At 35.2% G+C, this 17,228-nt stretch overlaps 1 protein-coding gene across 1 annotated transcript in view; it reads right to left on the bottom strand.

Moving 5' to 3' along the window:
- ZDHHC21 (zinc finger DHHC-type palmitoyltransferase 21) overlaps positions 1–17,228 on the bottom strand; it is an 84,953-nt gene that overhangs the window by 17,777 nt on the left and 49,948 nt on the right. The window contains exon 8 of the mRNA XM_058431966.1: positions 318–361. Coding sequence (XP_058287949.1) covers positions 318–361 — 44 coding nt within the window. The remainder of the gene's footprint in view (positions 1–317; positions 362–17,228) is intronic.

The raw sequence follows: 17,228 nt of genomic DNA, 5'->3' as shown, positions 1-17,228 counted from the left end.
GAGGAAAATCTCAGGATTAACAGAATGTGTGTCAACAACACAGTAGCAAATCTCTTTTGATGTACTTTCAGGACAAATAATTGAACTTACTTTAGTTAGACAAGGCACAAGAATGATCAACATTTTAGTGTGAAACCTACCATGGCTGGAAAACCCCTACTGTAAGACTGCGGTAGGCTTGTCTAGCACAGGCCTCAGACAAGGCACCAAGAAAAAGCCATCATTATATTATCTTTCTATCATATGCACATATTTCTCAAATACATCCAGTTCTTTCCATTTTTAAATAATACTATACACTTCAGTTTTATACTTACATATCTTCACAACAGTTCGACATCTTTTCAATAGATGTTGTATCCTATTAAAAATAAAAAATTATATTCAGATGTAACAAAGTTATTAAGTCTTTATTCTGTATCCATTCTATCATGTTTTTAATCTTATTCCGAAAATATTCTAAAGATTTAAACAGTTTATATATGAGTATTATGAATTTTAAATTATCTTTCATACATGGCTGGAATCCCCTTGGAAAAACAAAATCGACATTATATTATGCAAAAAAAAACCCTATTCAAATACAAAAGGCTCACAAAAATTATGAGAGTATCACTTCATTAAAATATAACCTTTTATTACACTTGCTTCCTTGACAATTCCTTTGAGAGTCTACAATCTACTTTCAATTTAACTGTCAGTGAATACGCATTAAAAAATAAATATTAAAATGACATACGAAAGAAACTAATGAACAGAAAACTGCCTAAGAGTCAGGGTGCTACTGGTTCTAGGTTTCTGTAAACAACAACAAAACTCAACAAGGCTACCTATGAATTTGCCATATTACAACATCTATTATTCTGAAAACTAAACTGACCAGAGTTCTTTCTTAGCAGAAAAATAACTTTTTTCATAATACAATTCCATAATTGTATGCTTTCTGTAAGGCTCTAACACAAATATGTAAAAAAAAATTTCAACAAACAGAAGACTGCTTCCAGAAATGCTGGTTTAATTTGTGTTATCAGAAGACTTATCATTAGACTGGCAAATTGTTATAAGCAATAGCCAAATAATCAAAACACAAATTACACAATCTTATTTTTAGATATTTATTTGTATTTTAAATATATTTTTAAACAGTGCAAAAGAGTACATTCATTCAAATACACCAAAAGCTGGAGAAGTTTTCCTCTTTTTATCCCTTACTTTACCTGAACACTTTGTTTACACATAGGAGGACTTATTAAGCAGTACTATTCATGCAAACTCTTGCAGCTACAAGTAAAATCTCAAGAACTTATTTGGCTGTAAAACTTTTCCAATGATGCTAATAAACAGCACCTTCACTCAAAAACAACTCTTTAGAGATGTTAATAGCTCATAATATTAAATTATCATTATGAATAGTTGCATAACTACAGTTTGCCTATATAAGAGAAAATCAGAGAAAATGGATCTATTTTTAAGATAACTTATAACCAATAACAGAGTTTCATTTACACATTTTCCAGGAATTTTTAAAAGGTTATAGATTAGCTACATATTCTATATTCATTAGTTTTCCTATCAAGCTTTGTACTTAATGGTATCCAGTGACAACTCTATTAATAATTAACCTTTCTCTGCTCCGTTGTAATTTCCTCAAAATGTCTTACTTTATGAAAACACAGTCTACAAACATATGAGAACACTGATTAGGGTCTTAGAGGAAATTTGGGCTTCAGGTTCCACATCTGTAAAGGAAGTAAGTGAAGTCATTTTAATGGTTTCTTAGAGTTTTGATAGTAACACGTTGTTCCAAAGCAATTAAAACAACTTATGCAAAAGTACAAAGAAAAAGACGAGATAGAAGTCAAGGAGACAGATGAAATAGAATAGCTATTAGGAAAGGCATATGAATGGCCTAAGATCACAGATGTGGACAACACTTAAAAACTATAAACTATTCCATGGTATATAAGGCAAATCCAAGATCAGACTACTCTCACCAGCCAAGATTAAGGGCAATTTTTACTATGGAGAAATTACAACTTGTTTATAATCCTGAAGGATTTATTTGTGGCATTAAAAAAATCAACTTTAAAGATTTCAGATTTGGATTTCATACAGAAAAAGCTTTTATTTTCAAGTGCTTTTGATACCTTTCTTGAATCTGTTTTGGGAAATAACTAGAATACTATCTATTAAATCATCATAAGCATGGTTATTCTTTCAAACAATGTGAAGTTTACCATTACTTTATGAGTAGGATTTGTGAGGCTGGCCAAAATAGGCTATTTTTTTTCCTCTAGAAATGGCAAATGCTCATCTCTCTGTAACTCTGCTATCCAGAATACTGTTATAAGTACAATTTGTATTTTAGCAACCAAACATGTCATCAAGTTTTTGCACTGGTGCTTACATGTAACATACCCAGAGCAATACAAATTAGGTTATCACATTCACTAGCAGGACAGAAACAGCAAACTAGAAGAGGACAGGGGTTACTACTATGAAGAATACGAAAAACCACAAGTTATCCTCAAGTGTCAAATTAAGTTTAATATATTTTTGGCATTAAAAAAACACAAAAATAATTAAAATATTTTGGTGCAAATAACTTCATTCAATACTAAAGACTCAACACAGTTAGTGTTCATCATGAAAGGACCAGTAAGATAGCTATTATCCTCAAGGAGTTTAAATACAAAATATAAGTTCTTAGTTATATGTAAAACTCAGCTATCCAGAGAAATTCATTTGTCCAGGAATGATAACAAACAAGTTTTTACTATGTGTTGTCTGTGAGAACACTTTGATTTATAAATATTTACACCTTGATTACAGTATAACGATCAAAATATCTAAGACTTTCCTCAGTCTACATGACCAAGAGATATATGAGAATGATTTACTATTTTAAAAACTGGATGTTCTTAAAAATAATGAACTAGAAACAGCAAGACATACAGAAATACAGGCCCTACCTGTTTTATCTAATATTTTATCTTCTGATGGGTGATCTTATATAAGAAATTATTTTTCAGGTCTAGTCTAAAAAATTATGTTGACTATTAAAACTGTATCCTAAGTAGTAAAATTATACCTGGAATGGGGGTGAAGGTTCCTAAGAGAAAAGGAGAAAGAGGTATCTCTTGGCTTGATGTTAGGAAAATGAGACGTTGCAGGGGGGTGGGATAAAGAGCAAGAATTTATCACCAGAGGTTTCCTGGTTAACAGACCTGAGAACCCAGTCCTCTTGGCATAGAGCGCTTGATGATACAATCCATCCAACTAACTCATCCTGTTTTGAGTTCATTCTCACCAAGCAACACTTTGCCACATATGTTGTCATACAGGAGAAAGAAAGTGCTGAAGAGTCCTTTGGCACACCTGACAATCGCACATAAAGGAATAAACAATCTGTTATATGACTATCTCTTTTGAGTCTGGAAGTAAGAGCCACTGCCTCTGGACCTGTTTAACCCTGCAAAACAATTTCAAAATGGAGTTTCTAGACCTGCCAAACGGCAGACCTGAGGAAAGTAAGAAAATTCTTTTCATTAGACTCCTTGAAGACAGTTCAATCTAACCTCAATTATCCCCTGCATTCTTTATTATTATAGGTCTTGTTGATGCTTCCAAGTCTGCTACACATAGTTACCTAATGACTCTATGGTGATGTAATCTAGAGTTTAAAACACTGTTCTATACACAAAATCAACTCAAAACGGATCAAAAACTTCAATGTAAGACCTGATCCTGTGAAACTACTGGAAGAAAACATAGAGGAAATGCTTTATGACATTGCCTGGGTAAGGATTTTTTAGGCAAGACATAAAAAACAAAGGCAACAAAAACAAAAATAGACAAATGAGATTACATCAAACAAAAAAGCTCTGCATAGCAAAGCAAACAACACAGTGAATGGCTGGGTGTGGTGGCTCACGCCTGTAATTACAGGACTTTGGGAGGCCAAGGCAGGTGGATTGCTTGAGGCCAGGAGTTCAAGACCAGCGCAGCCAATATAGTGAGGGCCTGTCTCTACAAAAACAAAACAAAACAAAACAAAACAAAACGAAAACCTTTAAAAAATTAGCAGGCATGGCATGGTGGCATGTGCCTGTAGTCCTCGCTACTTGGGAGACTTAGGTGGGAGGTTTGCTTGAGCCCAGAAGTTCAAGGCTGCAGTGAGCTATGATCATGCCACTGCACTCCAGCTTAGGTGATAGAGCGAAATCTTAAAAAAAAAAAAATACATTGAAGAAACAACCTAAAGAATGGAAGAAAATCTCTGCAACTATACATCTGACAAGGGGTTAATACCCAGAATACATAAGGAACACAAACAACTCAACAGAAAAAAAAAAAAAGAGAAAAGAAAAAAAATCTGATTCTAAAATAGAGAAAAGATTATACAAATGACCAACAGGTATATGAAGAAATGTTCAACACCGCTAGTCATCAGAGAAATGTAAATCAAAAACCACAATGGGAAATCATGTCATCCCAATCAGAATTATCCCAGGGTATTATCAAAAATACAAAAGGTAAATGTTGGCAAGGATGTGGAGAAAAGGGAACCCTTACACAGTCTGGGGAAGAATCTTTACTCTTGTTGGGGAAAATGTAAATCCATACAGTCATTATAAAAAACAGTATGGAGGCACCTCAAAAAGTTAAAAACAAAACTACTACATGATCCAGCAATCACAGCACTGGGTACACAGTCAGCCCTCCATATTTGTGGGTTCTGTAGCTGTGATTCAATCAACCACGGATCGAAAATACTTTAAGAAAAACTATTTAAAAAATAAAAAATAAAATAAAAATAATATAGTTTAACAACTATTTACATAGTATTTACATTGTATTGGGTATTATAAATAATCTAGAGATGATTTATAGTATAAGGGAAGATGTCCATAAGTTATATTCAAATACTACACCATTTTACATAAGGAACAGGAGCCTCAATGGATTCCAATATCCCTGTGGGGTCCACAAATCAAACCCCCATGGAGAGTGAGGGGCAACTCTATATTCAAAGGAATAAAATCAGTATGTCAGACTCCCATGTTTATTGCAGCACTCTTCATAATAGCCAAGACATGGAATCAACCTGCGTCTGACAGCAGATGAATAAAGTAAATATGGTATATATACACAATGGAATACTAATCGGCCAAAAAAAGAATGAAGTATCATCATTTGCGATCACATGGATAAATGAAATAAGCCAGTTAAAGAAAGACAAATACTGACTCTTCTCACTCATATGCAGAATCTTGAAAAAGTTGATCTCATAGAAGTATGAATAGAACAGTAGTTAGCAGAGACTGGGGAGGGTAGAAAGAAGTGAAGGATGGGGAAGAGGATGGTCAATCGGTACAAAGTTACAATTAGAAAGGAGTAATAAATTGTGGTGTTCTATTGCACAGCACTGTGATTACAGTCAAAAAGAAGGTACTGTATATCTCAGAATAGCTTGAAGAGAGGATTTCGGATGTTCTCACCACAAATAAATGATAAATGTTTGAGGTGATGGATAAGTTAATTACTGATTTGATCATTACATTATGTATACAAATATTGAAACATCACATTGTACCCCATAAATATGTACAATTATTATACATCAATTAAAAATTAAAAAATTAAAAACACTACTCAGGCAAGTTTTTCACAATTAGAGATTTGCCTGCTTTATCTATTACTAATTTATATTAATTCTAAGAAAGACTTTCATTTCACTTCTTTGCACCTCTGATTAGTATATGAACAGTAGCTCATTTAACTTTAAATTTTTCCATAGCACTTAGCAGCACATATTGTACAAAATGGTCAACTTAATATAAATTTGCAGCACTAAACTAATTGGACATGAACAGAAATAGCATGATTCCTTCTTTTTAGTTTTGTTTTCAATCAAAAGAGGGAAATGTCCTGTTAATCTTAGCTCTGTCTTCCTTTGAAATCAGAACTACTTTCCTCATTTGAAATGAATGGTTCTTTAAGCACCCATTTCCAACAAAAGACCAGCTATGTCTTTTATCAGGGATCTGAAGTTCACATAAACATCGAATCAATCATAGAACACAAGTGAGAAGGCAAAAGATCTTATATTTATAGACACTGAAAATCTCTTTCCAAAATAATCCTCACACTTCTCTTAAACGCCACTTTCTGACTGTATAACCTAAAGAAAATTGCTAAAACTCTATACCTCCATTTCCAAATAATAACGCTTACCTCATAGGTATTTGTGGGGATTAAATGAGTTATTATGTCAAAACCCCTTACAACTCCTCAATAAATGGCAGTCTTAAGATTTTAGTGATACTGCCTACTACCTACTTTTTGAGAGGGCTTGGAAAGAAATACCTCAATTACCTCAAAATGTAACTTCTCAAGATTATCTTTAAACAAACAAACAAGTGGTTTTATAATGAAAAATAAAATAATAGGGACTACAAGAGACTACACATATAAAATCCTATGCCCTCTAAGAGCTTATAATCCAGTTGAAAAAAGCAAGTCCTAAATACGTAAACCATGATTCATTCATTCATTTATCCATCTATCAAAAATTTACTAAGTATCTATTATGACACAGTCCTTAGCATCATGGAACTTACAATCTAGTAAAAGGAGTCAAGTATACAAGAAATAATTATATAGTAACATAGAGAAGAAGCCAGCAAGGATGATTATATACAATAATGTTTTGTATAAATAACTCTCACACTAATTAGAATATTTGGAACAGCTGAAAAACTATGTTTATAATCAAAACTCAAATTTAACTACTCTTACACTTTTAACACCAAAATTATACTTTGATAAGACTTTTGGTTATTAGTAGAAATAAGATGGGCATTTAATATGCCCCTTTGGCCGAAATTCAGGGAATAATAATATATCAATAAAACGTACATAAATTATTGTGTCAAAATACCATAAGCAAACCATAAATATAAGATTCACTGCTTTCTGCAGTCCTATGTTTTAATGTCAGATTAAATATTTGTGTGGATTCAGACCATGAAATAATAAAATAAATATCTAGGAAAAATTGTTAGTAAAAGGAAAACCCATAAATGCTTAGTTTCCTTACCAGCATTTTTTAAGCATCTATTTAATCACTCAAGCAATTAGTAGTGATTTAAGAACATATAAATAAATTATAGAAAAAGATTTGTTTTTAATTAGTTTTATCAAAAATACTTCCAAGCAGTTTATTACACTAAGCAAAGAGAAATTATGCAATATAAATATGCTTTTACATAGGAACATGCGTATGCTAAAGAGTAGTCCAATTCCACACAGCACAATTATCAAAATAATTTTGATAATTCTTTTTTAAAAAGTATTTCATGTAAGTATGAAATGTAACTTGGTATTTAAACAAATGCCCTTGGAAAGGGGGAACCTAGTTTTTTTATAAACTTATCATATACAAAATTCTAAAAAATATTATATGCAATTTTACTATATGACATTAAAAGCACATTTAAAAAGGACACTTTAAATTTTAATTAACTTTCTAGGTTTTAAAAAAGCTATAAATTCTTTCATATAATATTACAATTGGACATACTATATTAGAAATACATTTACTTCATTTTTATCAAGCAAACATTCAGAGGAAAACAAAAATGCTATACAGAGCTCCCTTTATAGAAATATATGTGAGCTGGGGTCAGCGTAATTAGCAGTGATGTTCATGAGTCTGCAATGCCGACCTGGAGTTGAGCACATCAAACATAATTGTTATAAAGAGTGTACTGAATGCTATTAATTCAAAATAATTTGGCAGAATACTAGGCAAAATTTAACTATAGGAATTAATAATTTCAGGAATACATTTCTGTGTATAGATTAAAAGGCAAATAAATCAACTGATTAGTAAAATGATGTTTAGTAGATAGTCTCCTTTAAACTGATTTAACATTTTGAACATAAGATATGTTTCATTGAGTAAGGTAACCAAGTTAAAATTGTCACCCCTGCATTTATGATTTCTCCTGTATTTATTTAAGTAAACATTAACTTGGTGAGTTAAAGATGAGCCAGTATTTATGGGGGGAAATATTTTCTTCTTAATTTGAAAAGCTTTGATTTAAGCTATCTTCAGCAATTCAAATAGAGTCCAACAATAGTACTTGTGAAACCAAATGCAAAAATCACTATTTTTTTGTTTGAGAATTTAGTCTTTTACAAAATTGCAACTAAATACATCTGTCTCACCCTACCCCCAACCTCACCACAACTGAGAAAATCTCCAGAGACATCATCAAAAGCTTACACTATTATATAAACTCCACAGAGCCCAGAAAACAAAAATGCTTATATATAAAATTTAGATAAACTGTCAGAGCAGTGTCATGGTACACAATAGCTCACTGTCAGAACCTCACCAGAATGCACTGTACCAGCTTTTACAGCACTTCTTGATTAACTCTCTCCAAGCCCAGTGACTGAAAATATGACGAATACAATCACCCAGCACTATTAGTATTGATGCTCATCAGAATGGACATTATTGTTGGCTATGTGGGAACTACTGCTCAATAATTCAGACAACACCAATTACATTAATAACATCACTATCCATTTCATTCAGAAACAGCAAAAAATAAAATAAAAGGCTAAACAGTCTGAAGTCTAAAAAATAATTTGACTAACCTGTTTCCCTTAATAAAAAATGCCTCGAAGTAGACTGACTTGAAAACATTTTTATTTCAATATAAATTGTAGTAAAAATGCACAAACATGTATGTTTAAATCCTGTTTAAAATTAAATCGAAAAATAATCACAGGTAATCCTTTTGAATTGGGCTTCAGATTAGTCTATTTAACAGAAACATCTGGTTGTGTTGAAATCTTTTAACCTTGAAAATGAGATTAGAAATCCACTATTTTTAAGTTAAAGTAATTTCTAATTATTTTATCTGGGTCACAGATAATCTACTCTTGCTAGGTCTAAAATGACATCAGATTATCACTGCTATGATTATCCTGTTACCTTCCACTATCAATAGGAAGATGAAATTTTTCTTCCTATACATGAGATAAATGATTTATTTATTCCAAGTAAAAGTGAATAATGGTAAAAAATTACTGAAAACTGGTATGCTGCTTCCCTGAAACCTCAAGCTAAATCCCAAAGAGACAGCACTTATTTTGCTTGTTTGATGTCTAGTAGGTCTATATTCAAGCTATGCAATAAAATAGTTTACGTAATGAAATGATATCCATATCAGTAGTTTCCCAAAATGCCTCTAGGATCTTTAGGGTGCAACAGTAGGGGAAAAAGGAAGACTGCAATGGAAGGATTAAATTTACTGTGATTCTTTCTCCCACTTCTTTCTTATGCCACCTGACAAATTCATCACTTAACACTGTAAAGAGAGATCCATGGATTCAAATTATGACAAAAACATGTCCAGAGGTAAAATTTCTTGTAATCTTAATTTTATCACAAAACAGCAAACTTATTTTATAAAGCATCATCTATATTTTAACTTAATTAAAATATTAAATAGTATTTAAGTGCTAATAATTCATTCGATTTAAAATTAAACACTGAATGCATTAGACTTTTAAATAATCAAGCCTCAAAGAATCTTAAATCAATGTGAGGAAGAGTATATTCTGGAAACCCTTTTTAATTTCTTTTTTAAACCCAAAAACGGTAATGCTTGAGGTTCACTATGAAATCCCAGCTACAGAGATTTAAAAATTTATTGTAATTCTAAAAAGTACTTGTATTCAAGAGAAAGTAAAGTGACTAAAGGTTAGGATAACAAATAGAATATATCCTCACTCTTGCTTTCTCTTTCTTAATAATTCTTTTTTAATTGTTTCACAGAGGTATAACTGCTATAGATATCATCACTGTCTGGTACAGTGCTCTGAGAGGTTACTACACATATGCAGAAAGAGATGAAACTTTTGGAGTGAGCATTATTCAACAAATGTGGTTTCTACTCAGTTTTAGAAATATCACATCATAACCAAATCTCTCTACCTTAATAAAATGTAATGTTCAATACTACAGAAAAAAAACCCTTGCAATTTGAGAATTAACATGTTGATAGAAGGGAAGAGAGTCAGAATCAAACCTGATACACAAAAACCATAAATAACTTACAGAAATACCTCAAAGATATTGCAGGTTTGGTTCTAAACAACGAAGCGAGTATTGCAATAAAGCCGGTAGCAAAAATTTTTCAGTTTCTCACTGCATATAAAAGTTATGTTTATGCTATACTCTATGAAGTGTACAACAGCATTATGTCTAAAACACAATGTACATACCTACCTGAAATTAAAAATTCTTTATTGATAAAAAATGCTAATGATCATTTGAACCTTCAGGGAGATGGAATATTTTTGCCGGTAGGGTGTCTTGCCTCCAAGTTGACAGCTTCTGATTGGCCAGGGTGGTGGCTGCTGAAGGCTGGGGTGGCTGTCACAATTAAAACAATAAACTGGTGGCTCACACCTGTAATCCCAGCATTGTGGAAGGGGGAGGCAGGTGGATATGGAGGTCAAGTGATCGATACCATCCTGGCCAACATGGTGAAAACCCATCTCTACTAAAAATACAAAAATTAGCTGGCGTGTTGGTGCACACCTGTAGTCTCAGCTACTTGGGAGGCTGAGGCAGGAGAATCGCTTAAACCTGAGAGATGGAGGTTGCAGTGAGCCGAGATCAAGCCACTGCACTCCAGCCTGGCGACAGAGAGAGATTCCATCCCAAAACAAACAAACAGACAAAAAAACCAACAAAGTCTGCTACATAGGTTGAGTCTTCCTTTCATGAAAGATTTCTCTGTAGTATGCGATGCTATCTGATAGCACTTTACCCACAGTAAGACGTCGTTAAAAAATGTGGAGTCAATCCTCTCAAACGCTGCCACTGCTTTACCAACTAAATCCATATATTCTTCTAAATCCTTTGTTGTCATTTCAATAATGTCCACAGTATCTTCACTAGGAGTAAACTCCACCTCAAAACACCACTTTTTGGGCTCATCCATAAGAAGCAACTTCCCATTCATTCAACACTGATCATGAGATTGCAGCAATTCGGTCACATCTTCCACTTCTTATTTCTCTTGTTATTTCTAGCACATCTTTAGTTACCCCCTCCACTGAAGTCTTGAACCCTTCAAAGTTAACCATGAAGTTTAGAATCAACTTCTTCCAAACTCCCGTTCATATTGTTATTTTGGTCCCGTCCCATAAATCACAAATGTTCTTAATGGCATCTAAAATGGTAAATCTTTTCCAGAAGATTTTCAATGTACTTTCTCCAGATCCATCAGAGGAATCACTATCTACAGCAGCTATAGCCCATGAAATGTATTTCTTAAATGGTAAGACTTAAAAGTTGAAATTACTACTCCTTGATCCACGGCATGCATAATGGAGGTAGCAGGCACGAAAACAACATTAATCTCCTTGTATATCTTCATCACAGCTCTTGAGTGACTTGATGCATTGTCAATGAGCAGTAATATTACGAAAGGAACTTTTTTTCCTGAGCAGTAGTTCTCAACAGTGGGCTTTAAATATTCAGCAAGCCATGCTGTAAACCGATGTGGCTGTCACGTAGGCTTTGTTTTTCCATTTCTAGGGCAAAGGCAGAGTAGATTTAGCATAATTGTTAAGCGCCTAGGATTTTTGGAACGGCAAATGAGCACTGGCTTCAACTTAAAGTCACCAGCTGCATTTAACCATAACAAGAGAGTCAGTCTGTCCTGTCCTTTGAAGCTTTGAAGCCAGGTATCGACTTTTCCTCTGTAGCTACAAAAGTCCTACATGGCATCTTCTTCCAACAGAAGGCTGTTTTGTATACACTGAACATCTGTTGTTTTGTGTGGCCACCTTCATTAATCATCTTAGATCTTTTGGATAATTTGTTGCAACTTCTACATCAGCACTTGCTGCTTCACCTTGCATTTTTTATGTTATGGAAATGCCTTCTTTCCTTAAGCCTTAAGAACAAACTTCTGCTAGCTCCCAACTTTTCTTCTGCAGCTTCCTCACCTCTCACAGCCTTCATAAAATTGAAGAGTTAGGGCCTTGCTCTGGATTAGGCTTGGTTTAATGGAATGTTGTGGCTTGTGTGATCTTCTATTCAGACCACCAAAACTTTCTCCATATCAACAATAAAGCTGCTTCACTTTCTTATCATTTGTACGTTCTGTGAAGTAGCATTTTAAATTTCCTTCAAAAACTTTTCCTTTGCATTCATAACTTGGCAATTTGGCACAAGAGGTCTAGTTTTTGGCCTGTCTCAGCTTTTAACACGCCTTTCTCACTAGGTTTCATCATTTGTAGCTTTTGATTTAAAGTGAGAGACATGCAACCCTTCTTTTCACTTAAATACTTAAAGGCCACCATAGGGTTATTATTTGGCCTAATTTCAATATTACTGTATCTTAGGGAATAGCAAGGCCCAAAGAAGAGAGATAGAGGAATGGCCAGTGAATGCAGCAGTCAGAACACACACAACATTTACCAATTAAGTTTGCCATTTATACGGGCGCAGTTTGTGGTGCCCCCAAATAATTACAATAGTAACATCAAAGATCACCAATCATAGATCATAGTAACAGATATAATAATCATGAACACATTTGAAATATTACAAGAATTACAAAACTGTGGCACAGAAACAACAGGTAAGCACACACTGTTGGGAATATTGTACTGAAAGACTTAATGCATCGTTGCCACAAACCTTCAACTAGTTAAAAAACACACACACACACACACACACTATCTACAAAGCACAATACAACAAGTATGCCTGTACAGCATATATACTGTGGATAAGAAATTAAGTGTTTATCAGAATATACTCAGTAAAAATGTATCAAAACTACTATCAAGCAACAGGAATTAAGAAAGTGTGGTCCTGGCATAAAGATATCTCTGTGTCATAAACATAGACATACAGATAAATAAAATAGAGTTAAGAGTCCAGAAAACACCCAACTAATTTTCAACAAAGGTGTCAAGACTATTCAATGGTGGAAAGAATTGTCTTTGCAAGAAATGCTGCTGGGACAACTGGGTATCTACTGTAAAAGAATGAAGCTGGACCCCTACTTCAAACAATGTACAAAAATTAACTCAAAATTAATCACAGTACTAAATGTAAAAGCGAAAACAATAAAACCCTTAGAAGAAAATATAGGAGTGAATTTTGTTGACATTGGATTAGGCAATGGTATCTTAGATATGACACAAAAAGCATATACTACCAAAGAAAAAAATAAATTGAAACAATAAAAAGTACAAATTTTGTGCTTCAAAAGACACTGTTAATAAAGTGAAAATATAACTAAGAGAATGTGAGAATATTTGCAAATCACATATCTGCAAATAATATATCTGAATAGGGACTTATACCTAGAATATATAACTTTTCTAACTCAACAGTAAAATGGAAACCCAATTAAAACATGGTCAAAGGATTTCTCCAAAGATATACAAATGGACAACAGGCATGTGAAAAGATACTCGACCTCATTAGTTTACCAGGGAAATGCAAATTAAAACCATGATACGGTATTACCATTTTTTAAAAGACAGGTAATAACAATTGTCACCAAGGCTGTAGAGGAATTAGAACCCTCAAATACTGCTAGTGGGAATGCAAAATGGTGCAGCAACTTTAGAAAATAGTGGCAGTTTTTTAAAAGTTAAATGTAGTTTCCATTAGACTCAGCAATTCCACTTCTATATACCCCAGAGGAATGAAAATGTACGTCCACACAAAAACGTGCAGGTGGGCTTCAAGATAGCTGACTAGAAACAACTGGTACTCACCTCCTCCACAAAGAAGAACCAAAATAGTGAGTAGATAATTACACGTAAAATATATCATCTAAGAGAGAACACTGGAATTCAACAGAGAAGTGAATGGAAACACCGTCCTAAAGCAAGGACTGAGAGGAAAGCAAGGCAGCCTGGGTAGCCAAAATAGGCTGGGGGCATGGAGAGGCTCCCCAGTGCAGGAAAAGGGTAAGTCAGTGACTCCCACTGCCCAACATTCCCACTGCAGACTCCTACATCCTAGCTAGAGGAAAGCCCCTAGACCCTCACAAGTCTCAAGACTAATGGGAGCTGCCTGGAGAATACATGAAGGCACTGCTCCAGAGAGGAGGATCATGCTGGGTCCCACACAGCCTTTGAGCCCTAAGCAGCTCCAGGAAGGCACCATATTAAGAGTCCAGCCGTCACCAGACTGTATCCCGCCAGTGAGCCCAACAGCCCCTGCATCTCCACATTTCTGGGGCCCCACTGATATTCCCTGCCCACAGCCACTGCTGCAGTTGGCTGCTACCACCAAGGCTGAAGCACAAACTATTGGCAAAGACCCTGCTGACCCCAGCAGCAAATCCAGGGTGCATTTTCACATGCCCCAATGTCAAACCCCCACCCACAGCAGCCGTTGTGGGCTGGCACTGCCAGGCTGAAGTACAAGCAAAGTATGCAATCCCCAGCCCACAGCATACAGCTGCAGCCACTGAAAGCAACCCTGTCCTCCCCAGTAGCAGGGCTGCAATGGATGCCACCCCCCACCCAAACATTTTGCCTTGGGCCTGGAGATCACCCCACCAATGCCTACCACAGCCAGGGGGTGAGTGTACCACCAGGGGACCTGAGGCTAGGTCTCCCCAACCCCAAACACCAGTAGCTGAGGCTAGGTCTGCCCATACCCAAACTCCAGTACCCAAGCACGCTGTCCAGGAGCCTGGGGACCATCTACAGCCCAGTCCACCATTGCTGGCACCCAAACACTCCTCTCAGGGGCCAGAGGTCAGGCCCACCCAGCCTGCTACTACCACCACACCTGGCACCCACACATGCCACCTGCAGGTCTGAGGGCTGGCCCACCCAGCCCATTGCTGATACTGTCAATGCCTACGCAAACCACTTGGGAGCCAGAGGTTTGTTCTGCCAATACTATTGCCATCACCCACGCCGTGCCCATTTCCCAGGACCTGAGAACCTGTCCACCTGCCTGGCGCATTGCTGCCACTATCCACACCTGAACAAGCCACCTGGAGGCCCAAGAATTGGTCTGTGTGGACCTGCTAACAGCAGTGCCAATGCCATCCTGGTGTCCACGGACAGGCCCACTTGTTGCTGCCACCACCAAGGACTAAGGACAAGCCCACCTGGCAACCCAGTCCCTAGCAAAATTTTACTACAACATCCACTACCAACCACACCCTAAGCCACTGATGAAATCACAGATACCACTGATGCTGTTTACAGCCAAACAAATCCTACAGCAACTACAATACTGCACATTCCCAGAATCAAAACCAAAGGGCCCCAACCAACCAACACAACAGATACATGTCCAGGAAAAAGTCCTCTCCTACAAAAGCAAATTCAAAAAATTAGAAGAAACATCTATTACAACAGATGCATAGATACCAACATAGGGACACAAGAAACATAAAAAAGCAGGAAATATGGCACTCCAAAGAAATACAATAATTCTCCAATAAAACATTACAATCAAAAAGATATATATGAAATCCCAGAAAAATAATTCAAAATAATATTAAAGAAGCTCACTGAGATAAAGAGAATACAGAAAATATGAAGCAATTAGAAAAACAATTCCAGACCTGAATGAGGAATTTACTAAACAAATACAAATAAAAAAGAACCAAACCAACTGAAGAATTCATTAAATGAAATACAAAATACATTTCAAAGTTTCGATAATAGAATAGATCAAGAACGAAGAATTTCATTACTTGAAGACAAGTATTTTTAAATAACCCAGTCTAACAAAAATAAAGAAAAAAGCATTTAAAAAATGAACAAAGACTACGTGACATATTGAACACCATAAAGTGACAAAATACTTTAATTTGTAATGTCCCAGAACATAAAGAGAAAACAAAAATCCTAGAAAACCTACTTAAGGATATAACAGCTGAAAACTTCTCAAGTCTAGCAAGTGATCTAGACACCTAAGTATAGGAAGCTCAGGGATCCCCAAACAGATACAATGCAAAAAGGTCCTCTCTGGCACATCATAACCAAACTATCAAAAGTCAAAGACAAAGAGAGAATTGCAAAAACAGCAAGAAAAAAAGCATCAAGTCCCATATGAGGAATCTCCATCAGACTAACAGTGTATTTCTCCACAGAAACTTTATAGGCCAGGCGAAAATGGGATAACACATTCAAAATGTGGAAAGAAAAACACTTTCAGACAAAAATACTATTTCCAGCAAAATTATCCTTCATAAATAAAGGAAAAAGGCAGGTCCTAGACTGGACCTACAAGAAATGCTTAAGAGAGTCCTACACTTGGAAACGAAAGGATGATAGCTACCATCATAAAAACACTTGAAAGTATAAAACCCACTCTTGGGAGGTTGAGGCACAAGAATTGCTTGAAACTGGGAGGTGGAGGTTGCAGTGAGCCGAGATTGCAACACTGCACTCTAGCCTAGGCAACAGAGCAAGACTCTGTCTCAATTTTTTTTAAAAAAATTAAAACCCACTGGCAGAGCAAACACACAAATAAGGAAGAGGAAGAACTCTAATGTTACCATTACAGAAAACCACCACACCACAATGATAAACAATAAAAGAAAAAGAAAGGTACAAAGGATATATAAAACAATCAGAGATCAATTAATAAAACGACAGGAGTAAGCCCTCACATATCAATAATAATCTTTAATGTAAATGGATTAATCTCCACATTTAAAACATATAGACTTTCTGAATGGACTAAAAAAACAAACATCACACAACAATATGCTGCCTACAAAACATTCATCTCACCTATAAAGACACATATAGACAAGGTAAAGAGACAGAAAAAGATATTCCGAGCAAATGGAAACCAAAAGTAAGCTGAAATAGCTAGCTATACTTATATCAGATACACAGACTTTAAGTTAAAAATAGTAAAAAGTTACAAAGCAGGCCATTATATGAGATCAATTCAGCAAGAAGATGTAACAACTCTAAATACATATGCACCCAACACCAGAGTACCCAGATATATAAACCAAGTATTAGATTTAAAGGGAAAGACAGACTCTAATATAATAATAGTTGAGGACTTGGACACAGGATTCTCAGCATTAGACAGATCTAGTAAAATAGTTAACAAAGAAACATCAGATTTAAACTGCTCTCTAGACCAACTGGACCTAATAGATATTTACAAAACATTT

The sequence above is a fragment of the Hylobates moloch genome, unplaced genomic scaffold (assembly GCF_009828535.3).
Source record: "Hylobates moloch isolate HMO894 unplaced genomic scaffold, HMol_V3 SCAFFOLD_19, whole genome shotgun sequence".
Classification (NCBI taxonomy): domain Eukaryota; kingdom Metazoa; phylum Chordata; class Mammalia; order Primates; family Hylobatidae; genus Hylobates; species Hylobates moloch.
The sequence above is the reverse complement of the archived record's forward strand: the minus strand, read 5'-3'. Positions and strand labels throughout refer to the sequence as shown.